Source organism: Aethalodelphis obliquidens, unplaced genomic scaffold, assembly GCF_003676395.1.
Source record: "Aethalodelphis obliquidens isolate GAN/ISIS:26980383/991018 unplaced genomic scaffold, ASM367639v1 scaffold24, whole genome shotgun sequence".
NCBI classification, from domain to species: domain Eukaryota; kingdom Metazoa; phylum Chordata; class Mammalia; order Artiodactyla; family Delphinidae; genus Aethalodelphis; species Aethalodelphis obliquidens.
In genome coordinates, this window is record NW_020837968.1 from 21,740,349 (window position 1) to 21,766,835 (window position 26,487).

General features: G+C 42.1%; 1 protein-coding gene across 3 annotated transcripts in view; it reads right to left on the minus strand.

Annotated features, from left to right (window-relative positions):
• Positions 1-14,744: 14,744 nt before the first annotated feature.
• DRC8 (dynein regulatory complex subunit 8) overlaps positions 14,745-26,487 on the minus strand; it is a 129,074-nt gene continuing 117,331 nt past the window's right edge. For 2 of the 3 annotated variants that reach the window (XM_027122402.1, XM_027122404.1), the window contains 4 exons: positions 22,567-22,646; positions 21,707-21,749; positions 21,531-21,597; positions 14,745-17,016 (listed from right to left, as the gene is read on the minus strand). In XM_027122402.1, coding sequence (XP_026978203.1) covers positions 16,901-17,016; positions 21,531-21,597; positions 21,707-21,749; positions 22,567-22,646 — 306 coding nt within the window. In that variant the 3' untranslated portion in view covers positions 14,745-16,900. The remainder of the gene's footprint in view (positions 17,017-21,530; positions 21,598-21,706; positions 21,750-22,566; positions 22,647-26,487) is intronic. The other variant, XM_027122403.1, reaches the window with a different exon arrangement.

Here is a 26,487-nt window from a genome sequence, read left to right on the forward strand (position 1 = left end):
GAGGCAGGTGCTGGCACCAAACCCGAGGAGCAGAGACACTCCCGGGACGATCCCTGCCTGGCATCTGCACCTTCCGGCCCCAGATCTTACAGGTGCCATTTGGTCTTAGATGAGCGAGACTGGAGAGCGTGCAAGCCTAAGGGTGTACATTCTCTGTGAAATAAGAGGCCAGGTCCTCCGATCAGAAGGCCCAGGGGTCGGGGAGGAACTTGGAGAAGAGTTGCAAAGCTCAGGATCAGCCTTTGATTTCGTGCTGATTAAGGAGGTCAATGATGGCATGCAGTGTGCAGTCTCAGAGGGCCTGGGCCAGTGAACAGCGTGATGCCCACTTGGCTCTGTAAAGTCTGTTACCCGAATGCACACACATTTTCTTTCCACATCCTGACTCTTGGCTCCAACCTCCACTTTTTGCAACTTGCAAACACCGAAAGCCAATAAAACTGCCGGTGCCGACCTTCCCCGGCAAGGCGCCCTGTAGGTCTCACGGTGTGCATATCCACTTGGTGGAATGACACCCCAATCACCTTCCTGCCAGCATGGTTTTCAACTGTTACTGATTGTGCCTCTTGTCTCCCTTTTAGGCCCATGGTTTCCACTTCTCTCTGTAGGCAGTGCTGACCCCTGCCCACTCACCCCCACCATTGCTTCACTGCTCTCAGGATGCCGAGGCCTGGATCTTAGCCGTGTATTTGGATAATGTCCATCAAGGAATTAGAAATGCAATCTTTCTTTGGAGTTAGGTTATTACTGTTTGGAAATAGTTCTATTCCCATATCATATGAATTCTTAATAGCTAGATAAAGAGAATTTTAAAATTATCTGGTTAATCCTGATTATTGCAGAAATTAACCCAAATTTCTACCTGGCTTACAACTCCAAATTCAGAGGTAACCAATGTGTGTTGTTGAATGACCAAATTTAAAGTGGAAGAAACAGTAATAACAAGTTGCAAATGAGTTGTGTGAGTGATTTTCTTATTTTTCAGTATATATTATTTTGACATATAACTTAAATATATTAAATATCAAAACACACAAAAATATATGTGTGTGTTAGTTGATTATTTAATGTGTTTAAGCTGGGGAAGAATTATATTCATAATTATTATGAATTCTTGCTGTGCTATTATTTATATCATTATTTTAAATCATCTTTTTCCCTATAACCCTATGATCTTTGAAACCTGCTTTATCAAACTGCAGCAGCTTTATTAAAGCAAGTCAAACCCAAACACTTCACTTCCACCTACGTTAAAGAAAAGACAGATTCACCGTGACAGAAACAGCAGTGTAAATGGTAACGCAAACACTGTAAACGCCAGAAAATAATAAGGTAAGAATGTTACCCAATGTAGCCTTGGCTGGCATAGGTGCCAAATGGGGGCTTACGCTTCTGATAAGAACACAGGCAATTTCAAGCCCCACCTGTAACACACACAATTATAAAAATAAAGTGCATGTTTTTAAAAGAAATCAAGAAATATTTCTTTTGAAAAATTAAAACAATGAAGGGAACTGCTGTATCCCTGCTTGTACATACTGCATTTCAAAGAAACCAAATGGCCCTTGAAGGAAAATTATCCTAAGTAGAGTAATTCCAGCATATAAATGCAAAAAGAATGATAGAATTTTTTTAAAAATCACCATTTCACAACTCCTACTAAATCATATTTATAGGCAAGCATTAGGGAAAGGTTAATGGGGAATGTTATACTGGCTGGATCACACTGACAGCAACTGAACCTGAGCAAGTGATGAAAAGAGAGACCACTCAGACATTACATGCCACCTGTGGGAAGGCGATGAAAATATGCCACCTCCGATGAAGTTGATTTACAAAAAAGCAAAAACAAAAGCAAAACTAACCCTGAATTTGATCAAGCCTCTAGATATAACAATGGGTCTATAGAAAATACAGGGAAGAGAGGGACATGTCAAATACCACCACAGAAATGCAATCAGATAAACCCAAAATGTGGGAAATCGAACCAATACAGAACCAACAGCCAGGGTTTTCAACAAATAAAGAGCAAGAACAAAAGTGGACAGGAGTGTTAAAGACTAAAAGGCACATCAACCAAACTCAATGTATGGATCTTGTTTGGATCCTGATTGGAATAAATCAGTAGTAAAAAGACATTTATGAGACAACTGTGAAAATTTGAACAATGATTGTGTATCAGATGATATTATAGAATCATTGTTAAATTTTTTGTTATGATAATGGTTTCATGGTTGTGTGGAAAAAAGAGGAGGAGATCATTATCTGCTAATGGTAATATCAAAGCCCTTACAGATGTGACGTCTGGAATTTGTTTTGAAATAATCCAGCAGGAGTTAGGGTTGAGGTGAGGGAAACTGTGGAGGGGGAGTAGATAAAGCAAGATTAATGGGTAATGGATACATGGGGGTCCATTTACCCCATTCTTTCTGTGTTGAAATTTCTTAACAGAAAGTCCATTTTTAATCATCTAAACTGCTGATGAGTCCGTTGCAAAGGCAGTTCTAAATCAACTTAAACTTGGTTGTGCTCCATCCATAGACTCTTCCCTCATGTCCCCACCTTCTCCATCAAAGCAAGCACCCCATCTTATTTCCAATGTCCCCATAAAGTCCCTTGAAACCAGTTGGTCATTGTCTCTGGCTCTGTATATTCAGTCTACTGCCCCCTGTCTCTTTTTACTCTGTCCTATCCCCGAACCCACCCTCCCTCCTTAGGTCTATTTTTATGGGTTTTAGACGGTGAACATGACTTCTTTTGCCATCACCCTCCGGCCAGCCTCTAACAGCCCACTCTACACATAGCCACTCTTCCTCTGTCCACATTTCTTTTTTTTTTTTTTTGCGGTACGCGGGCCTCTCACTGTTGTGGCCTCTCCCATTGCGGAGCACAGGCTCCAGACGCGCAGGCTCAGCGGCCATGGCTCACGGGCCCAGCCGCTCCGTGGCATGTGGGATCCTCCCGGACCGGGGCACGAACCCGCGTCCCCTACATCGGCAGGCGGACTCTCAACCACTGCGCCACCAGGGAAGCCCTGTCCACATTTCTTCAACGGGTCTTGCTCCTGGTACCAGGGAGTTCTGAGCCAAGTGGTGGTCCACAGACCTCCTCAGTCTGGACTCACCCTCCTACCTGTGGAGAGGAACACCTGCAATCCTCCTCCTTGTTACGGAGGTTGAGTACTACAGTAACAACCCTGGCTGTCTCCAACTGCTAACGTGGTCCTTCCCTTATGAAGAAGACAAATCTGATTGATCCCAGACAAGGGTATGTGTTGAGCTTTGCTTTTACTGCTTTTTACCACTTTTTTGAAAAGTCTGTACTGGGCCTGCCTCTCCTGTATTTTTTGTTGTATCAACAAACAGGAAATTAAGGCAACCAATAAATCCCTCTGCCACTGGGATGTAAAAGTCATTTATTACACGGATCATAACAATGGATTCAGAGGTTCTACATGCACTGCTTTCCCCATAGATGAATCCTATCTTGATTTGAGAAAGAGGCCCACACTTTGGCCTCAGGTTCCAGCTACATTCTCCAATCTATCTTCTAGAATCAGAAACTATTAGGCTTCTCATAAACTGTCCTGGAGATGTCTTTGATCCCCATTTACCTGGTGAGTTTTGTGCCTGTGTACTATTATGCAGAACTGTGATGGAAAAGCAGGTAAGGGAACCTGCAAATCTCTAACACAAACCAAACTCTTCTTCCTCTACTTATTGTCTAATAACACATCAGTAGAAAAGGCCACTGTTGGCCTTGATTTCAGGTCACTAAAGATTGACAACATGTCATTAAAAACTAAATACAAGATCAACTTAAAACATCATTATATCATACACGTAGGAAGCGCTCAGAATCCAACCTGAGAGGCTTTCATTAACCAAAGACCGTGAGCATCAGTAAAAAAGATAACTACAGTGGATTGAAACATACCAAACAGTCATAAGTTTATAATGATATTAAAAAAACTGATCACTGTTAGAGAATGCTAGGAGGCCAAATCATTATTTTGAAAATTGGTAAATAAAGGAAAATATTCAAACATTTATCCTGCCTTTCTTATAGGAATGTACCACAGGGTAACTGAAGAGTAGATGAGAAATATCTTTCTTTAAAGAACAATTTCAACTGATAAGTGAAGAAAGAATGACAGAATTCAATTATCACCATTTCATAGGCCCTGATGTATTAATAAACCCAGCATTCATCACTAACAGCACTGACATCATAGGCAGACAACCAGATACCACATACTTCCTGATGGAAGGACATAACACCTAAAAAGTCATCTTGCCCCGCCCCCCCATCAAAGCTGAATTTGATCAAGCCTAGATCCAATGCCCAATTTACCAGTTGCAGAAGTCAGAGGAACACGTTCAACTACGTGTATACCAGAGGGTGCAACCAGCAAAATCCAGGCTGTGGGAAACTCCACAGGACAGCTTGGTTCCTTCAATAATTAAGTGTCAAGAAAAAAGAAGTCTGGAGGTGAAAACTAAATGTCAGAGGAAACTTTAAAAACATACCAGCCAATCACAATGCAATCAATCTCATTTGACTTCTAATTCAAATAAACTGTTTTTCTAAAAGCCACTCATCACATTTGTGGGAAAACTGATCATTTGAACACTGGATAATTGATAATATTAAGCAATTATAATTCTTGAGGGGTGATAATAGTATTGTGGTTGTGTTTTGTTTTTTTTAAAGAATCCTTATCTTTTAAATATACATGCTGAAAAATTATGGATGAAATGAAATGATGTCTCGCATTTGTTGCAGAATAATGAGGGGGAGGTGATACCAGCAGATGGAGACAGGATCAGCCCTGAGCCGATGGCTGCCGAGGAAGGAGATCCTACGTGGGGTTCATTGTACCTTTGCCTGCTGACTCTCCAGGATAAAACACCACAAAAACATGCGTATCAGAGTCTTTTTGAAAGTGGGAGGATCCTCTCTGCCTAGCAGGACAATTTACAGAGTTATTATTTTGTTGTTGTTGTTATTACTGCTGTTAAAAAAGAAAAAAAGAAAAAGAATTCGTCTTCTCCTCCACGCCACCCACTCCCTCAAGGGGGCAAACTGTGCTTTGAGTCTCAGAGAACTGGGCTTCCTTTGCAAACGTGGCAGAATCAAAGCCTTTACACAAACAAACAAACAGCTGACCTGTCTGGAGAATGCAGGTGGTCTCCGGGCCTGGGAAGCGGGAAGCCAGGAGAGTTAGACCTATGACCCCCGTCAGGTTCTAACGTCAGGAGGTAATGTGCTGCCGGGGCTCTGCGGTTGGCTGGTGGGCAGTTGGGAGGGAAATGAACTTCCCATTCTCCATGGTTTGGCTTTCATACAGCCTTCTCTGCTACAGTTTCACTATAGTCTTAACAACCCTCACATCAACATATTCTCATGATGGATAAAGAAGATGTGGTACATACATACAGTGGGATAGGGCTCAGCCATAAAAAAGAATGAGATAATGCCATGTGCAGCAACACGGATGCAACTAGAGATTATCACACTAAGTGAAATAAGTCAGAGAAAGACAAATACCATATGATATCACTTACATGTGGAATCTAAAATATGAACCTATCTACGAAACAGAAACAGACTCACAGACATAGAGAACAGACTTGTGGTTGCCAAGGGGAAGGAGAGATAGGGGAGGGATCGAGTGGGAGGCTGGGATTAGCAGATGTAAGCTATTATATATAGAGTGGATAAACAACAAGGTCCTACTGTATAGCACAGGGAACTTTATTCAATATCCTGTGATAACCCGTGATGGAAAAGAATATAAAAAAAGAATGTGTGTGTGTGTGTATATATATGTAATTGAATCACTTTGCTGTAGAGAAGAAATTAACACAACATTGTGAATCAACTATACTTCAATAAAAATAAATAATAAATATTCCCTTTAAAAGTCTGTCGAAAAAGCCCTATTTTTTTTTCCTTCTATTGGCTGTGCCATGCGGCATGCTGGATCTTAGTTCCCTGATCAGGGACCGAACCTGTGCCCACTGCAGTGGAAACTCGGAGTCTTAACCACTAGACCGCCAGGGAAGTCTCAAGGCCTATTTTTAAAGAATGTGCTCAGGTGCCCATCAGTTTTTCACAAGGGTCATTCTAGTTTTCCTGAGAAAGTGACAGGACTTGTCAGGTGGTGATAGGTGGTGATGACAATGATTGAAGTCAGTTTTGATGTTCAATGATTGTCATGTTCTTGGCAAAAATTGTTAGATTTTAGAGGTACCATGTAAGTGCCCAGATTCTTGTGTGACACGAGGTCAACTGAGGGCTCTTCCTAACATGACTGGCCAGTAGGGGCTTGGGGCCGGATCTGATTTAGAAAAACGAAGTCCTGTTTCAGGCACAAGAGTGTGATGGTTGCCTGTCACACCTGAGAGTCACATATTATCTGTTCCTTCCTTCCTGAATAATTATAAAATGAAGAACCCCCAATCTCTTCCCACTTACCTTTAGACACAAAATTTTTGTTAATGGCTTACTTTTGGTACCACACTGGCTCATTGAGATCTAGCCCCTTTAATTTCTAATGCAGCCCCAAAACAATGCCAATCAGGCCCTGCCTCAACCCACTTCCACTCGGATAAGAATGGTGACTGGAACCGAAGATCAAGAGAGTTTAAAAGAAATTCAGGCAATCACGGGGATCAGGATAGCTCACTTAGAATGAGATAAAAGGAGATTTAACAGATTTCATAAGCAAGTAAAAACACTGGAGCTGTCACTGAGTTGGACATAAAATACTTGTAGTATTTTCTAACCCAGGTAAGTCCAGTTTGTCTCAGGGAATCTGAAGGACCACTGAATAGAAAGAACTGGGTGAGAGTCTAAACAGAGGCCCTCAGTGGCACTGGTGGGTAGGGACACAGTAGGATCTGGGATCACCTGTCTCTTTTTTTTTTTTTTGCGGTACGCGGCCCTCTCACTGCTGTGGCCTCTCCCGTTGCGGAGCACAGGCTCCGGACGCGCAGGCTCAGCGGCCATGGCTCACGGGCCCAGCCGCTCTGCGGCATGTGGGATCCTCCCGGACCGGGGCACGAACCCGTGTCCCCTGCATCAACAGGCGAACTCTCAACCACTGCGCCACCAGGGAAGCCCCGCCTGTGTCTCTTTTGCCGATCTTGCTTCTCTTCCCTGTCTCTAAACGTGGACTACCCCCAAGTTCAGTCCTCAGAGCCCTCCTCTTCCCTACCCACGCTCCCTCCTTAGGCGATCCCATCCAACCCATGGCTTTAAACATCATCTATCTACTGACTGCTCCAAGCCTAGCCTCTCCCCTGGGCTCCAGGCTTGGACAGTCAACCTGGATGTTTAATTGGCCTCTCAATGTTAACATGACCCCTGCCACACTCTCCATCTTCCCCCTAAACTTTAACTAATGGCATCCAGTCACTTGGGCCAAAACCTTGTAGTCTTCCTTGACACTTCTTTCTCCACTCACATCTAATCCGTCAGGAAATTCTTTTGATTCTGCTTTTCAAATGGATCCCAAATCCAACCACTTCTCACCACATCTACCATTATCACCCAGGTCTGAGACACAGTCTCCCACGTGACAGCCCACTAGCTCATTCCATAGTACTCAATGGCTTCTCTTCACGTTTAGCAAATATCCAGGCCTTTTCCCTGCCCACACAGGGCCTGGGTCCCGCCTACCTCTCCATCCCCAGCTCCTACCCGTCCTTTCACTCAGGCTACCGCAGCCTCGGGGGCCTCCTTGCTGTCCCTTCAGGCTGCCAAACGCTTGGCACTTGATGTCCTCTCTGCAGGGAATGCTCATCCCCAGTACTGCCTCCTGTCTTCCAGGTCTCTGCTCACACGTCACCTCTTTGGACAGCACGTCCACAGCACTCTAGCCAGAACAACACCCCATCGCTCTCTTACCCCTTATCTTGCTCTGCTTTTCTCCACTGCTGCTTATCCCCACGTGACAGGTGTACCTACTGATTTATTGTTGATCTCCCCAAAGAGAATGTAAGTTCCATAAGGGCAGGGACTTCGTTTTGTTTACTAGAGCAGTTCCTAGCATGGAATATCACTAAATAAATGTTTATGAGATGAATGAAGTTAAAATGACATGAAATCCATGCAAATCCTTTCCATGAAATCCCGGAGGTCACTAGATTAGGAAAACAGCTTTTCTTATTCCCAGAAATCCTGCAAGTATCTAGACCCAATCTCATTATATAATTATTAAAGATTTAGAATATAGAGAAAATATTTATATTCATCATTCAACAGATATTTACTGAGTGCTGTAGATACCATTACCAACTCCTGTGCAGGTAGCCCTTAATGCTCAGAATAACCCTATAAGGTAGATATGGTTACTGGCATTTCATAGCTGGGCAGCAGAGGTACAGACACATCAATGACTTTTCCCAGGTCACATATCCTGTACCCGGCACAGCTGTGATCCAAAAGCAGGCCCATTTTGCACCCTAAGCCATGCTATAATTCTATTTCAGCAGGAGCCTCAAGCCATCCCATTCCGGAACATTCTCTCCCACCCTGGACTGGCAGCAATACTGCCAATACGAGCACAAAAGCCATTTGTGGTTCATCTTATCACTTCCTCTATGAAGTACTCTGTGAGTGCCACCAGCAGAGCTGGCTGCTCTCTGCACTGATGCCAAAGCACTTCGCCTGCATTGCTGAACAACTATTCCTTGCTATAATTACTTGTCTCGCTGTCTCTCCCATAAGACTGAAATCTCTCAAGGACGAGGACTGTGTCTCCTATTCACCTCGGCACCTCTGGTGCCCAGAACAGTGTCTGGCATGTAGTGGGAATTCAATAAATGTTGACTGAATGAGCAAATGAACTACACTGGGAAACACATTCCCATCCCAAGAAGCGGGTAGTGGAGCAGATGGCCAGTCGGGGCCTCGTGTTCTTGCTTTGGTGATCATTCCTCACTTCTCATTTGCATGTTTATTTCCCCAGGTCCTATTTCTTTGCTTGAGTATCTGTGACATCTCCTGCTAACTGTTCTGTGCAACAGTGGCTCTTTCTGACTAATCACCTCCTCCAAGTGAAAATCGTTCAGAATGAAAGTGTACCTCTTGAATTCAGATTCTGCCTGTAGTGCTGTGCTTTGTGGGATCCACTTCACAACGACCAAGGGGTTCTTCTTTCTGACACAAAACAATCTGTTAGGTTCAAATTTGGTGCCTCCTTGAGCTAATCCAATTCAATTCTTTAGTATACATGGTCGTGAGACTTTAGAAAGCTCAAGTCATCAACAGAATGCAAATTTCAAAAAATCAATGAGATTATTTTTTGCCTATCAAATTGGCAAAATTAAAAACAAAAAAAAATGCTGATGAGGATTCGGGATATGAGAACAATCTTCCTCTGGGATAGCCTGAAAACACATTAACAATACACTTTTAAAAAGGTTCCCAGCTCTTTAAAGTTGACCCGACAGTTCCATTTCTAAGAATATGTTCTAAGCAAATAATTAAATTAAGATTTAACTACCGTGATGTACGTAACAATTTATTATAACAGAGAAAATTTGAAAATTATTTAAATAACCAGGAATAAGGAATTAGTTAAATAAATTAAGGTACATCCCAACAATTAGATACTCTTCAGTGATTAAGATTTATATTTTAGGTCAATATACATGAACAGAGAAAGATTGTTCGTGAGGTATTAAAGTGTAGATTACATAACAGCATGTGTAATATGAACCTATAACAGATATTCATGGTGTTTATTTATTTCTCCGATAGCAACCTGACTTCTTACTGGAGTGTTTTCTCCCCCTCACTGAGTGTAGCTGTTTGTTGAGTGATTCTTAGGATGACCCCCGCTGCCTCAGCTCCCTGGGCTGTCTCTCCCAGGACCCTGACCTGAGTCAGTGCAGGGTCACCCCTGTAGCAGCGGCCCCGGACAGGCTGTGCCAGTCATGAGATGGTTGCTATGCATTGCTCCCTGCTTCTTTGCCTCCGGAATCTTGCTTGGCTCCTGTCTGCCCTGAGCCTGGCTCCCCTGGCTCCTGTGGGCTCTGTGAACACCCCTTCCTCAGCCAAGGTACCAGCCTGTGAATCCCCTTTTGCTTCAGTTAAGCAGGCTTGTTTCTGTCCTTAGAGTCAAAGAACTCCAACTGATGGCTTCCACAGTGATACTCCGAAGAAGTTATATAGCAATACATATTCTTGGGTTTTCTCTTCTTTTTGCTTACTGGTATTTTCCAATTTGCTTTAAAAGTACCATAATAATTTTTAGAGGATTTTACATTTTACATTGAAAGGGAGATAACTGATTAGGGTGCAGCAAGAAAATTAGAATTTCTGTTTTAATTTATACACTATCTTCAAAATTAGAATGAGAGCTCACCAACATGTAATACGGATGGACATTAACATCATCACTGGATCTGTGTGTGAGGCAATCACTTATCAGGAAGGCAGGCAGGTGTCCCAAGGGCAGCATGTGGGTGCCTTCACTCCCACACACGCTTTCACCTTGCTTAGTGCAGTGGTCTTACTAATGTTATGGGTGTCAGGTAAACGGAGGATTCACAGGTGTTATCTAGTTTTAACAAAACTAGCCCTAATAGGGGCTTCCCTGGTGGCGCAGTGGTTGAGAGTCCGCCTGCCGATGCAGGGGACACGGGTTCATGCCCCGGTCCGGGAAGATCCCACATGCCGCGGAGCGGCTAGGCCCGTGAGCCATGGCCGCTGAGCCTGTGCGTCCGGAGCCTGCAACGGGAGAGGCCACAACAGTGAGAGGCCTGTGTACAGCAAAAACAACAACAACAACAACAAAAAAAAAACTAGCCCTAATAAACTGATAAGAGGCTAAAATAGTTTCCTACAAAGTAACCTTGAATTGAAAATAATACTAATACTCTAAACAGAAGTGAACTTCAGGAAAATGGCAGAGCTACAATTCTCCTCCAAGGTAAAAACTATGACAGTCTCATCCGATTTGATGAGAAGTAACTAAGAAATATTGTAAATTGTCAAGAAGAATGGTTGTAAAATAGATTTACCTTTACTATCACTATCACTGAACTCTGCCTAAGTAAATAAATATCATGCCTTGAGCAGGTAAACAGGTCCAGAACGGAGCCATCATAATTAGCAAGACATTTAGAAACTAAGCGTTCAGAACACAAAAATAAACCTCGACATTTTTAAAGCTATACTTAAAGTCAGGTGATACTCAATCCATACTTTAATGAATTCCATAATCAGCGATAAATGGTTAGAAGCCTCTTTCAGGAAGTCTTACTGAGTAGCTGAAGACTTACTAGGGAAGTACCAAGAGATACTTGGCACTTTGTTCAGTCACTCATAAAACTATGTCCTGAATTTCAGAATGTGCCGCTTTATCTCATCTCTTTCTCCAAAGAACTAGAGTTGGCCCCAAGTTTTCAACTTTGTGAATATTTTTTTCAGAAAAATGAAACACCTTTCCTCAAATGAATAAGAGCATTTTCTCCAGGGGGTGAGATGAATAATTCATGTTGCTCTAAAAGCACTATGACTGATAGCAATTTTTTTTGGTTTTTAAAGAAGAAAGATCCAGCAATCTCACTTACCGATATATATCCAAAAGAATTGAAAGTAGGGTCTCAAAAAGATACCTGCACACTCATATTCACAGCAGTATTACTCACAACAGGCAAGAGGTGAAAGCAATTCAAGTGTCCACCAATGGATGAATGCATAAACAAAATGTGGTATGTACAAATAAGGGAATACTATTCAGCTTTTAAAAGGAAGGAGGGGCTTCCCTGGTGGCGCAGTGGTTGAGAGTCCGCCTGCCGATGCAGGGGACACGGGTTCGTGCCCCGGTCCGGGAAGATCCCACATGCTGCGGAGTGGCTAGGCCCGTGAGCCATGGCCGCTGAGCCTGCGCGTCCGGAGCCCGTGCTCCGCAACGGGAGAGGCCACAACAGTGAGAGGCCCGCGAACAAAAAAAAAAAAAAAAAAAAAAAAAAAAAAAAAAAAAGGAAGGAAACTCTGTCACATGCTACATCATGGTTGAACTCTGAGGACATTAAGCTAAGTGAAATAGGCCAGTCACAGAAGGACAAATACTGCATGATTCCACTTACATGAGATACCCAGAGTAGTCCAACTCATAGAAACAAAGTAGAATGGTGTTGCCAGGAGCTGGGGGCAGGGAGAAAGGGGAGCTGGTTGATGGGTATAGTATTTCAGATTGGTAAGGTGAGAAAGTTCTGGAGATCTATTTTACAACAATGTGAATATACTTATTAACGCTACTGAACTGTGCACTTAAGTATGGCTGAGATGGTAAATTTTACGCCAGCTGGTTTTTGCTACAATTAAAAAAAAAACGACAAACCATCTCCTAAAATCTCCTAATTGCACATTCTAGAAAGAAACGTGACCGCTTATAACTAATAACACCACGACAGCGAATCTCCTGGTATCTCCACCAGTACCTCAGGTGTCTCATCACCTTCACCCCACAGATCATATTATTATCTACCTACAGTTCCACACTCCTGACTCTCTATACCCAGGCAGCAGGTTGGCCTACTTGTCTGTCTCTCCCTTCCTTCCCACGCCCTCTCTTTCTCCTTTTGCTCCTTCCCTTCCTCTCTCCCTCCCTTGCTGTTTTTCCTGTAAATAATCATTTCTGTCACACTTTAATCTTTAAAGAATTTTCACTTTCATTATCTCATTTACACACCAGCCCTGTAAGGTAGGTGTTCTTTCCACTTTACGAATAAGATGCAGAGACCCAGCAATATTAAACACGTGCACCAATCACCTACGCACCAAGTGGCAGAGCCCAGTTCCAAATCCCACACTTTCACAATGTAACACTGCCCCAGACAGTGGTTCTTACACTGTAGCATGCGTAAGGCTCCCCTGGGAATATCTGTGAAAATGTGGGTTCCTGGGTCCCACCTCCAGAGAGTCTGTTCTAGGGGTCTGGAATGGGACCCAGGAGTCTGAATTTCTAACAAGCACCCCCTCCCAGGTGCATCTAAGCAGGTGATAAGTAACCTACACTTTCACTAGGTGCAGGCCTCGGAGACAGCCACGCCTGGCACAGGCAGGGCACGTTACCATGAGGATCTCTGCTTACTTAACCTGCCCAGAAGGGGCAATGCAGAGACATGGATCTTCTATAGGGAACTGGCTATATAAACAAGGTACTTTCTTAACTGGAAGCAGTTAGAAAAGGGAAAGAAAGGAAAGCAGGAAGGAAGGAGAGAAAGCCCTAAATGCACCTCATTCCACAGAAAATAATCCTGCCAGTGAAAATCCCAACCAGCCTGTCGTCTCAGACATTCTTCTTAATCTCTTACCGTTGGACACTCGGACATTTGGTACATGCAAAGGGGACTACATCTGCCCTGCTTTTGGAAGGTGGAAGAAGAACTAGAGTTGGGCTCTTTATTTTCCAGACAGAGATGCACAGGAGGGAAGCACCTGATCCAGACTGAGTCACAAGCAAAGCCTAGGTCAGGGTGCAAGGATCTCCAGACTGCCAGGCCTGCACCCCGGACCCTGAGTCATGCAGCTTCCCCAGCCCAGACGTGTGAGAACGGACCTGTCTTTCCACAGGGCCTGGTATGGCAGGCTTTGCAGAAGCCCAGAGTCATAAGGACAAGCAAACTATCTACACAGGAGACCAAGCACTCTTCTTGCCAGGAAAATGCCATTGTGATTTAAGTTGGATGTTGAGGGCTAAGATGAGTGAAAAGAGGTAAAATATGGATCAAAATTGTTAGAGTATAAAGAAAAGTGTTCCTTTTTGTGCAGGCCCAGCGGCCCTGGCTCACGGGCCCAGCTGCTCTGCGGCATGTGGGATCTTCCCGGACCGGGGCACGAACCCGTGTCCCCTGCATCGGCAGGCGGACTCTCAACCACTGCACCACTAGGGAAGCCCCCAAGAAAAGTGTTCCTTTTGCAAATATGCTACATTTATTCTGCAGCTAGGAGATAAAGATGAGATTTCTGTGGGAAGCCTGTTGTACTTTTTCATGGCCTTATAAAAACAAATTTGTGCTAAAGTGAATCATATTCCATAAAGCTAACTCTTATGACTACTGAAGAGATAGTATTTCCTTGAGACGGGGAGTGAAGTTTGACATCAGTCAGAACTTTTGAAAGAATTCTAGAAGGTGAGACTTGGGGGTACCCAATCCTGAGGCATCCTTCCCGAGAAAAGAATATGATATCACCATTTATGAAGCGACTGGGGCTAATTCACCAGCCTGCATTTCTCTGGTATGACCAGGGTCACGCAGGGTAACGGGCTTAGAGAAGACAAGTCAGAGCTGCCTTGTGGGCTCTGAACAAGTCCGTGCCTGGGCTTATGCGTTGGGCACCAGCACACGCTTTCACGCTACATGTTGGTGCAGGCCGCTGCTGCTAAATGATATGCCTCTGGGTATACTTCCACCTTCAAGGGTGTTCATGTCTCTGGCACCCTCCTTTCCGGCTGCAGTGTGTCGCCTATCATAAGCCACCTGTCTGCTAAAGCTCTGGGGGTCACCACACCCCTTGCCTCATACTTCTCTGCCCTGGCCTAAGGGCATGTGGCTCGTGTTCATCTCTGGGTGGCGATTCTAAACAAGCACGGCGGAGTGAGTGGCACATCAGGCCTCCACTTGGCTCTCACCCCGGCATAATCTCGGGACACCAGTGCAGGAAGAAATGTCTCCCATTACCACACTTCTGTGGTTACTTTTCATAAAACCTTCTATAAATGATGATTCCTCAGCATCATTTTTATTCACTATTTTTCAAATGGGATGACCACATATTAATCATTTAAACCAGGACACTTCCAAGAGGGAGATCTATTAACAACTACACTGGGACAACAAACGTAGGCTGCGACCACCCTGGGTAACCCAAGACACACGGTCACCCTGCTTAGGAAGTAGATGAGCTGCACGAAGACGACACATGAAGCAGAGGCCCAGCCGACGCCAGGTGACACAAAACGTGAACAAAAAAGAACTCTTACTGTAGTAAGCCCTGAGCTCTTGCGTTGTTTGGTATCACAGCATAACCTAGCACAAACTGATGAATACAACCCCTTATAGCTGTGACCCATATCGCTGGGTGCCTGGGAGGATTAAATCAGCTAATATATAAAAAGCACTCAGATCAGTGCCCGGCACATAGTGAGCAGTCCCCAGATGTTAGCTATTATTATTAATTATAATAATAACATAGGAGAATGAAGGAACACTCTAAAAACACAGTGAAGTCAAATTTCAAGCAAAGCATGTAATTACTCAGGAATGGCAGGAAAGCCCATCATCTCTCGCTCCCCCTGCACAGCTGTTTGCCCCTTTGGAGGCCATGAGGCCCTGCCTCCGTCTCTCGGTCTGAGAGCCCACTCCTACCTGTATGTATCTCTACTACTCAGACTCCAGAGAGCATTGTTACAACTGCTTTCTCGTGAATTCCTCTACTCCCTTGACCTTTGGTTGCCTCCATCTCACTCAGATGACAAACCTTAACCCTGAATCAATACAACAATCCATCATTTTTGCTCGTGGGCCCGAGTTACTGAACAAAATCCTCCAGGATTTCTTGAAATTCTTACATGGGCTCTTTCTCAACTCTTTCTCCCATTTCCCACAAGAGATATTTCCAAATTTTACCATTCTCCTCAAGCTCTGTAACCTACCACCGTCCTCTTCACTCAGGAAGCAACTAGAGGCCCTGCATGTGCCCTGTCTGAAATGTGGTTGCTGATTGACTTGCAGGTCTCCCTCACTAAACTGTGATCTCGACTAGTTAGGGACTGATTCACCGTGCAACTCCAGCTCCTAGTACATTATCTAATAATTCTCAGTAAATGTTTCATGAATGAATGAATGGACAATGATAGAGTCTCTTAAGTAGCAGCCCCCTGCATGCCTAGGAGGAAGAATCACAAGCAGCATGTATATATGTATATATAGGCACATGTAGTGGTGAAGCATCTTTAAATAGAGATCACTGTGTGTGTGTGTGTGTGTGTGTGTGTATGAAAGAATGATACAGGTTATGGAAGATTATTCATTTTCCTTTATCTTACTTTCCCCTTTGCTTTTCCATTGTGATTCTTTGTGCTCAGATAACTTTATCCCGCTCTTTCAACAGCTGTACCTCCTGCACCCCATAACATTTCTCAATTTTCTTACTCAGTATTCAGGACAATATTCTCATGACAGGTATTCTGAATAGGTTAAGAATTCTAAAGACCACAAGAGAATTGCCACTTCCTTACATTACCAATTTCCAATCAGTCTTCTTTGCTCAAGGTTCAATTATCTCAACTCCTTTAGCTATTCCATAAATGGCAGGTAACATGCAAGATCAGCAAATTTAAATTTTTATGCTAAGTTACTATCATCTCAAATGAGATTTATAATTGGCACTCATAAGAAATTAATTATTAATATCCGCTTCAATGACTTTCCTTCCACATTCTGATTGCTGAAGTGTTCGCTGTTTTAAAAAGAAGCTGTCATCACATTACTACTCATTTTCAATTTATGGTCATTCTGCCCCAAGATCTTTATAAGCAAAACTTTGGGTCATTCTAATCATTCTTCATTTTGTCAGCTTAATTAATTTGAAAGTAACCTGGATTTAATTGTAGACAATTAGTAACAATCCATGGATAATGTTAAATATTTTAAGAATAGTTTTAAAATAATTAGCAGTTTGTCATTCCATAGGGCTAGACATACTAAATAAATTTGTTTTACACTGTTATGATCACCTTTAAAAAACAAAATATCTTGAAATAGTTGTCACAAGGCATTAATTAGCAATATGTAGGAATTATAAAATGTGAAATTAACAAGGACAAGCAATTCTTAAAATGATCTTTCAATTAGAAATGAAGTCTGTAGAGTGTTTAATTTTCATCTATCACCATCATTGTTATATAGTCCTTGTAATGAATTGAATTCGATTCTGGATCAATTGCAGCAGACAACATTTCTTCCATTTCCTCCTGAGAAAAACGCTCACCTGGGAAGAACAAGAAGGGAAACTCATCATTTACAATCCTCTGATGTTTTTTTTCTCTTTCCACTAGCCCACTTAACTGCCGTGGAGCGCCACCATCCCCCATTGCGTCTCTAGTTACTCTCCCTGGGGCCATAAAGCCAGCACATCGTGACAGTCCAGAGGTTCAAAGAGCATGCTGTGGGACCCCTGGCAAATTCTGGAGTTATTTTACCTTGCAGGTATCGTATCTCAAGCAACCTATAGAATCAATCGTTTCAGCCAAAACAGCAGGAGGACACGAAAACATCATAAATAAGGTTGTTTATTTACTTAAATTAAAACCACTAAAATCGCCAAAGGATTAACCTGAAGTCATAGTTTTACAGGGAGTCTAATCATTATATTTAGTAAGGGTATGAAGAAAGGATTAACTGGTTGCTATGCAGAAATGCTGAAGAAGAGACAACAGAGGTTTAAGCTATGACAATGTCTATGAATATTCTCTAACCAGGGTAGGTCAATTTAGTGATCCAGCTGCACCCAGTGACAGATGCATTCATCAGCCAGTTCAAAACAGTCCTCTTCGCTATAGTTCGGCCCAGTGCTGCCGTCAAATGAAACCACAAGCTGGATAGAAAATCTGTGGGCTTTAGCTGGATTCGGGTAATAGCTGAAGGCCATCTTGGATATTGGTTTCACCAAGATGAAAAGCAAATTCAGGAAGAACACTGGAAACACTGTCATCTATTTAAGATAGAACTTTGTGCTGATATTAAACAAAAATACAGAAACATCCAAATCGCCAGCTCACCCCTAAAGAGTCTTAATCCAAGCAGGTAAATTTCTGAGTTTGTCACCTGCCACTACAAACAACGCTTTCTAAGGTGGAATTCAGTTAATAATACAGAAATTATTCAAGTGGCGATTTTTATGACAATGATGATAGTATTACCAAACAATGGGAATGTGCTTGAGTTCTTCTGAAATCATGTTTACGTCCTAAGGAAAGAAAGAATGCCTAAAATGCCTAAAAAGACAATTTCTTTTTTTATAAATTTTATTTATTCATTTATTTAATTTTTTAGCTGCATTGGGTCTTCGCTGCTGCACACGGGTTTTCTCTAGTTGCTGAGAGCGGGGGTTACTCTTTGCGGCGGCGCGTGGGCTTCTCATTGTGGTGGCTTCTCTTGTTGCAGAGCACGGGCTCTAGGCGCCCAGGCTTCAGCAGTTGTGGCTCGTAGGCTCAGTAGTTGTGGCTCGTGGGCTCTAGAGTGCAGGCTCAGTAGTTGTGGCTCACAGGCTTAGTTGCTCCACGGCGTGTGGGATCTTCCCGGACCAGGGCTCAAACCCGTGTCCCCTGCATTGGCAGGTGGATTCTTAACCACCGCGCCACCAGGGAAGCCCCAAAAGACAATTTCTGAATCTTTCTTATAACCTGATTGTTAAATACTAAATCCACTGGCAATGAACTTTGCTGGGCATGTAAGTCCTTATGAGAATACTGACAATAAACATTTATCGAGAACTACCGTGTGCCAGGCACTGATCTTAGTGCTTCACAGATATTAACTAAGTTAATCTCCCAACCACCTCATGAGAGGTAAGAACTATTATCCCCACTTACAGCTGAGGACACCAGCACACAAAGAAAACAGGCAGGCAGCCCCAGCCAGTGGGTGGTGGAACTGGATCTGCATGCCAGCAGTCCAACTCAAGGTCCAGGAACCACACTTGACTGCTTGGAACAAGGTTTTGCTCACAGTGAAATACGGAAGGTGGGCTTCCCTGGTGGTGCAGTGGTTAAGAGTCCGCCTGCCGATGCAGGGGACACGGGTTCGTGCCTCAGTCCAGGAAGATCCCACATGCTGCGGAGCCGCTGGGCCCGTGAGCCACGGCCGCTGGGCCTGCACGTCCGGAGCCTGTGCTCCGCAATGGGAGAGGCCACAACAGTGAGAGGCCCGCGTACCGCAAAAAAAAAAAAAAAAAAAAAAAAATTACGGAAGGTGGTCACTGCTTCCGCAGGCAAGGAAAGAGATACGTCGTATTTGATTAAGGATGGGAGGAAAATAGCTTAAGGATTAAAAGCACAAGCTTGGGAGCCAGACTGCCTGGGTTCAAATGCTCTACTGTCTCATTAGCTTTAAGATCCAGGCAAGTCACTTAACCTCTCTGTGTCTCAGTTTTCCTGTCCGTAAAACGCAGATGATAATAATACTACCTATCTCATAGGCTTATTATGAGAATTAAGTGTTATTATTTGAATAGCACTTAGAACATTGCCTGGCACATAGGCAGCAATATGTGTTTGTTCAAAAAGTTTTTTTCAAGATCTTCCCTGCTGCTAAACGCTGTCTGACACAATACACATACCTGGACACATGTGGACTTCTATCTTGCGGGAACTTGATTCTACGTGATTTATTATGTTCACCATACAATATCCTGGGCATTCAGAATGCATATTCTCAAAGTGATTAATATTCTGTGGACACTGTGAAAAGCTGCACTGTCTCTGTATCTACTGCAGTCTGTTTCCGATTGCTCTATTTCAGTCAGTAGCATTACCGTAATACCCGTCGTCCAGGCCAAAGTCTTGTTACTTTTGACTCAGCTCCCATCTTTGTCCCTGGCACTCTGTCACTCATCATGACCTGTGGAGCCTTCTGTAGACAGTCCTATTGTATCAATCCCTTCTTTCCATTCCCATTGCCACTGCCAGATACAGCCCTTCAAAATGCTGAACTAGCCTCCTAACTGGTCTCCCCAGTCTCTCCTCTTTCTCGCTCATCTCACAAACCTACCAACACCAGATTAACCTTCCCACAATCTCTCTTGCATTGTGTGATTCACCTGCTCAGAACCCTACAATGCTTCTCCATTGCCCGTAGGATGAATTCTCTTCGGCCTCTGAAATCTAATCCCAGTCAATCGGCCTAGGTTCATTTCCTACCATTTGCCAACAAGACCCTCTGGGCCCTGTCTTCTCACAGGCTCCCGAAATATCGTGCTCATTCCCACCTCCCAGTTTTTTGTTCATACTTTCTATCAATCTATGTCTCCCCATCATCAGCCCCTTCACCCATTCTACATTCATCTCCTCACTCATTCGTTAATTCAACCAATATTTGCTGAGACTTACTATGCGTGGGAGGTGCTACAATGCGGAAGATTTTACCCCTGCTCTCAATAACCCCCCCCAGGTAATTCTACCATCTCAACAAACCTATTTTCTCTTTAAGTCTTCCCAGACCAAGCTTTCCAGGCTGGTCCAGCCCACATTGATCTTCTGATACTCACATTTTTCTACTGTCTTATAGTTTGAATTGTTTTATACGTTGGTTTTATTTCCTCCAATAAGACTATAATTTCCTTGAGAAAGGGAGCCGATTTTAGTATCATTACCTCTCGCTGTGCTTAGTATCCCTCACCTACACAGTGGGCATGTCATACTAATGACATTGAACTGTTTTGGCTGTTTTGACGAAATCCATATTGCCTAATATAACCTAGGATTTACTTCCCTTAAAGTAATTCCTAGGTTGGTGCTTTGAAACATAACACTTCCATCAAAGTTAGCCCCTAAGATAATTTTAACAAGGTCATGAGTTTTTGGATAGCAGTTACGACGATCATGCCACTCTTACTCTCACCCCCTGTATTCTCATCTAATGGTGGATCGGGTCAAAAATGGTCCAATCAGTGGCACGTGGAGATGCAGTCTTAATCTTCCCGACTCAAAATTCCCTGCACTTCTGATTGTCTCAAGTGATTAGCAACTCTGAATCATTCAGGACTCATCTATGAACTAGTGAACTGAACAGAGACGGAGCTCTAACTTTATATAGGAAGAGGGGAAGTGACCAATATGAGAATGGCTTCAAAAGAATGTCCATTAGGCTACTGACATTCAGGGAAAACAAATTTACACATCAGCTTAAGCAGAGAGAATTCCTAAAGGAAATATGTTGGCATATATAGGTGTGCATATATATGTATGTATATGTGTGTGTGCCTGCATGTGTGTACAGTTCAAGTACAAAGCAAATATATATGGTACCATTAGCATAAAAAACTGAAAAATTTTATGTGAATTCATATTTATTTGAGGCTGTATTATCCCTAACTTCACCAACTGAAAAGTTTTTATAAAAGGAATTTTTATAGACTCCAACTCAAATCTTCAATCTAGTAACAAGCATTGATTTATAGCGATTGATAGTTCATGTTTTCCTGGTGGCATACCCTTTATTCTGGAAATACTCTAAGTGAATGGAATGACTTCAATTTATAGAAGTATCATTATACTTTACAAAATCCTATAAGGCAATAATCCATCTCCCCTTAACTTACTCTTTGTTCTCTTACCCCCTACAAAACGGAAACCACACCAAAACCAAAATAATAAGAGTAAATAACTCCTTTTAACTGGAATGACTGATTTTAAAGTATCCCCTAGAATTTTTGCCTAATTGTTTTTAAATTATTAATCACTTAAATAAGTTACTGTTATAAGGTAAGTAATAAATCACTCTCACCTACTTCAGTCATATACTTGATCAATTCTTCCTTAGAAAGAAACCCACGTTTAGCTGGATCTAACACCTAGGGGAAAAGAAAAGATAGATATTATATTTTTTGTTTGGTGAATAAATTCTGCATGATGAATTTTTCATGTAAATATAAATATATATAAAATCTGGAATTTACACACCTCAAAAGCTCGATGAAGGATATCTTCTGGAATTGGTCTATATCTAATTATGCAATAAAAGGAGTAAATGCCACAGTATTTAGCTCAGTCTCTACATAACAAATGATCACATTAAAAAAAAAAGCTGCTAACATACTAGGATATTTAATAATACTTCCCTCACTGAAATATTTTTGGGTATCTAGATAATAAAGTTGAAAGTACTCCACAGCCACAAGGAATACTCACTGGCATGTTTGATGTTATCTATTAGCTTTTTCATTATTGTGGAAAATAATCCGAACAAAACTTGTTCCCATTATTATCTCCTCCCAGGTAGATGAAATTACATGCACTAAGACCCTGTGGGATGCATTGGAGGCCAGGAGGCTGGAGCATAGGGAGAAAGGAGGAGAATGTTTTCAGATGATGCTGGAGAGAAAAACAGGGACCAGAACGTGCAGGGCATTACCATCCATGAAAGTGACTTTGGTTATTTTTGTTTATTTGGGAACAAAATTTCTACAGTAAACCAACCATGGTAAGCTAATGCTACACTTTCTCTAGAAAAATAATTAGAGTTAATTCTTATTTATCATTGATAATTCAAAACAGAAGATAATAAGAATGTTGTTGATTTATGCTTTTTGCAGCTTATTTGCCCTTTAATTACACTTTGCTTATTAGATTAATACTGAAGTGGTTGATACTTCGGAGCACATACCAACCAGCAGTTCAGAAGTATAGAGAAAAATTAGAAGGAAGCTATCCTATGATAAATATCGATTGAGTATAACATATAAAGTGAAAAAGCCAAGTGTTTTGAAATTAATGCAAGTCCAATCATTATCTTACCTTAACAATTGCACTTATTTTCTTACCTTCTTTCCAGTAGTACTTCAGTCATCACTGGAAGAAATTTTTCAAATCGAATGTATCCAGTGGGTTCTTCTTCCTCCACCTAAACATTCAATAAAAAATAGCCACTTAGGGCTTCCCTGGTGGCGCAGTGGTTGAGAGTCCGCCTGCTGATGCAGGGGACGCGGGTTCATGCCCCGTTCCGGGAAGATCCCACATGCCGCGGAGTGGCTAGGCCCGTGAGCCATGGCCGCTGAGCCTGCGCGTCCGGAGCCTGTGCTCCGCAACAGGAGAGGCCACAGCAGTGAGAGGCCCGCATACCGCAAAAAAACACACCAAAAAACCAAAAGCCACTTATTCATTCAACAAATGTATTGAACAACTACTTTTTTCCAAGCACTGTGTCAAGTGCTGGGGATTTGATAGTGAGCATACTTGGGCATGGTCTCCACTGACAGAATTTATATGCTGGTAGTAGAGACATATATCCATCAACAAACAACAAAGCTGAGTGTCTAATTATAAGTTTATGTTAAGTACAATGAAGTAAAGGAGCATAGAATAAAGAAAACTTTTCTGGGCCAAATCATCAGGAAAGGCATTCATGAAGAAATCACACTTGAGGTGATTTATAAAAGAGGGTAGAAGACAATCAGACAAAGACAGCAGGGAAGACAGTCCCAGGTAGACGAAATTACAAGACCCTGTGGGATGCACTGGAGGCCAGGAAGCTTGAGCACAGGGAGAAAGGAGGAGAATGTTTTCGGATGAGGCTGGAGAGAGAAACAGGGACCAGAATGTGCAGGGCGTTACCATCCTTGAAAGTGACTTTGGTTATTATCCTAAGACACTGCTACCCTAAATCACTGAAGGTCTCATAGATGTGTGTCTGAAAGCTCACACTGGTTGTAGGTGAGGCAGCTTCTGCTGTAGTCTAAGCAGATATGACAAGGGCTTGGATTAGAGTGGTGGCCATGGAGAGAGAAGTGGGTGCTTTCAAGAAATATTTAAGAAGTAAAACCAATAAAACCTGGCACAGCATCTATTATGTGCAAGGATAAGAAAAAAAGAGGAGTCAAGGACAACTCCCAGGATTCTGACTTGCACAAACAGGATGGAGTAATGTTCTTCCCTGAGATAAGGAACACTGGGTTAGAGACCAGGTTAGGGGACCAATCTCAATCTCAAGGACTAAAATATCTATCGAATCCTTGTAATATTTATTAAATAACCAGATGGCCTGTGGAACATTGTTGTATCACCACTAATTAAGAGAAGACAACACCCAAGAGAGAATTTTTGGTACCCAGCACCATTAGATGAGAATGAGGAAGACTCATGCCCACAAGGTTCAACTTTGATGGTGTGGCTACCAATACGCTATTGATTTTAACTTTCATGTCACGCTATTTATGAGGGGATGTAAATTTTCCACTCCCTTTCAAAAATTCTATTAAAAGGCTCACACATCCCCGTTCAACAGTGGAGATTTTTAAAGATTTATTCTTTGAGCAAAAGATAAGAAATCTATAGGTGCTGCTAAGCGGAACACACTGTCATCAAATGACAACTATTTTTGAATGTTTATACTAGATTCTTACCTAGTATTAGTGAAGCCCTTGGACTCCACTATCGGCAAAAAATGTCATCCATCTAATGACAGAATGACGTGTTTCAGAACTTCTGAGCCCACCAATACGTGAACAATTATTTTCAGCTGCCTCTAGATCCAAGGCAAGCTTTTTGCAAATTAAGGTTCATATGGCTCCAATGTGCTTGAGTAGCACTCTGTAACTCCCAACCCCACAAGCCTCTTAAAAATAAAATGTCAATCTCATGAGACTGCCTCTGGAGGGATAATTTTTAAATTAAAATGTTGAGTTTCTATTCTAATTAATCCAGAAATCTGTTCCAGAAGCTAGAGCAATGGTTTGTTTCCCTTTCCCTACCCCCAACAAACCACTGCAGAGCAAACAGTCTTGACCTTGAAAGATCAAAGCTCTTCTTTGATTTTGAGCATCTTCATTAATCTACAAACTGTTTTTAGTTTCTCTAAAGGGAGTTCAACTCTATAGCGCTCTCTCCATCACATGAGAATTCACAAACACATACTATGTCTCTCATAATGCTTCCCCCCCCATCGCCACACTCCTGCACAACTTCCACAAGCCCTTGGTGCTCTGAACATGGGTGAAAATGTTGCAGGTCATTCTGGCCTGATAGATCTGTGTAGACCCAAAACTCCACAAAAATAATAAGTTAAAGCAAATCTCCAATAAATCAGGATAGCAGATGAGGCATACATTTTCCTTAGCTTTTTTTTTTTTTTAAAAAAAGAGGGATAATGAACAAACAGGGACCTTGGGGTTAAAAAAAGGAAGAAGAAAAAATGTGTAAGTCCATCTTCAACTTGGGCAGATTGTGAAAATCTTTCTATGACTCAACACTGTCCTCTAGAGGCCACAACTAATCTGTTCTTTTGTACTAAAAGACGTACAAGCAATGGCATAAAAACAATACAATTATATGATATTTCTAAATACAGAATTAATGTACTGTATAATATATACTATATACTACTTTCTAGTATAAAAAGCTTTATATTCTTTAAATAAATTTATTTTTGAATAGTTTTAGATTTACAGAAAACTTGAAAAGATAGTAGAGAGTTCCCATATACCCCACCCCACCCCGCCCCAGTTTCCTCTATTGTTTACCCTTTCCTTACCATGGGACAACTACACTTGGTTCATTGTCACAACTAATGAACCAATACTGACACATTGTTATTTATGCTTTATTTGGATTCCACTGGTTTTCTAAAAGGCATTTTAGGAAATTCCCTGGCGGTCCAGTGGTTAAGACTCTGTGCTCTCACTGCCGAGGGCCTGGGTCCAATTCCTGGTCAGGGAACTAAGATCTTACAAGCTGTGCAGCATGGCCAAAAAGTAAAAATAAATAAGTTAAGTTTAAAAAAATAAATAAAAAATAAAAGGCATTTTAAAAAAACCTGGTACGTTCCTCTACCATAAAAGAGAAACAAGAAGAGTAGGGTAGAATACCACTCCTGGCAATCTGGAAATGAGTGGGTAGAGGGAGGATAAGAGGTGTTTCTATTATTTCTGGTGTTTCTATTATTTCTGGACAAACTAGTTAACTTTATGAGGCCATGAGTAAGACAGGACAAAAACACTACTTTCTAGAAATGTTATGCAATGATGGCTCAATGATTATTTAAATCCACATATTAAAATGCCTTTAAGATTTAATAGAAATATATCAGATATTGAACCATTCTTTATAGTATATTGTATATAGATAGATAGATAGATAGATAGATAGATAGATAGATAGGTAGAGTTATGGGTTGAGTTGTATCTTCCCAAAATTCTTATGTTGGAGTCCTAACCCCTAGTACCTCGGAATGTGACTTATTTGGAGAGAGGGTACTCCCTGAGGTAATCAAGTTAAAATGAGGTCATTAGGGTGGGCCCTAATCAAATATGACTGACGTCATTATAAAAAGGAGAAATTTGGACACAGAGACATGCACACAGGGAGAACGTCATGTGAACATGAAGACAAGCCATCTACAAGCCAAGGAGAAAGGCCTGGAACAGATCCTTCTCTCATAGCCAACGGAAGGAACCAACCCTGCCAACAACTTAATTCTGTACTTCTAACCTCCAGAACTGTGAGACAATAAACTTCTGTTGTTTAAGCCACTGTTTGTGGTACTTTGTTACAGCAGCTCTAGCAAACTTTATACACACACACACAAACACACACACACGCACATTGTTGTGAACCTTACATGAGATATGACATAAAGGTTCTTTGTGAGCCTTGAATTATTATGATTATCATTATTTTTTTTTGATGTTGGGGGTAGGAGTTTATTAATTTATTTTTGCTGTGTTGGGTCTTCGTTTCTGTGCGAGGGC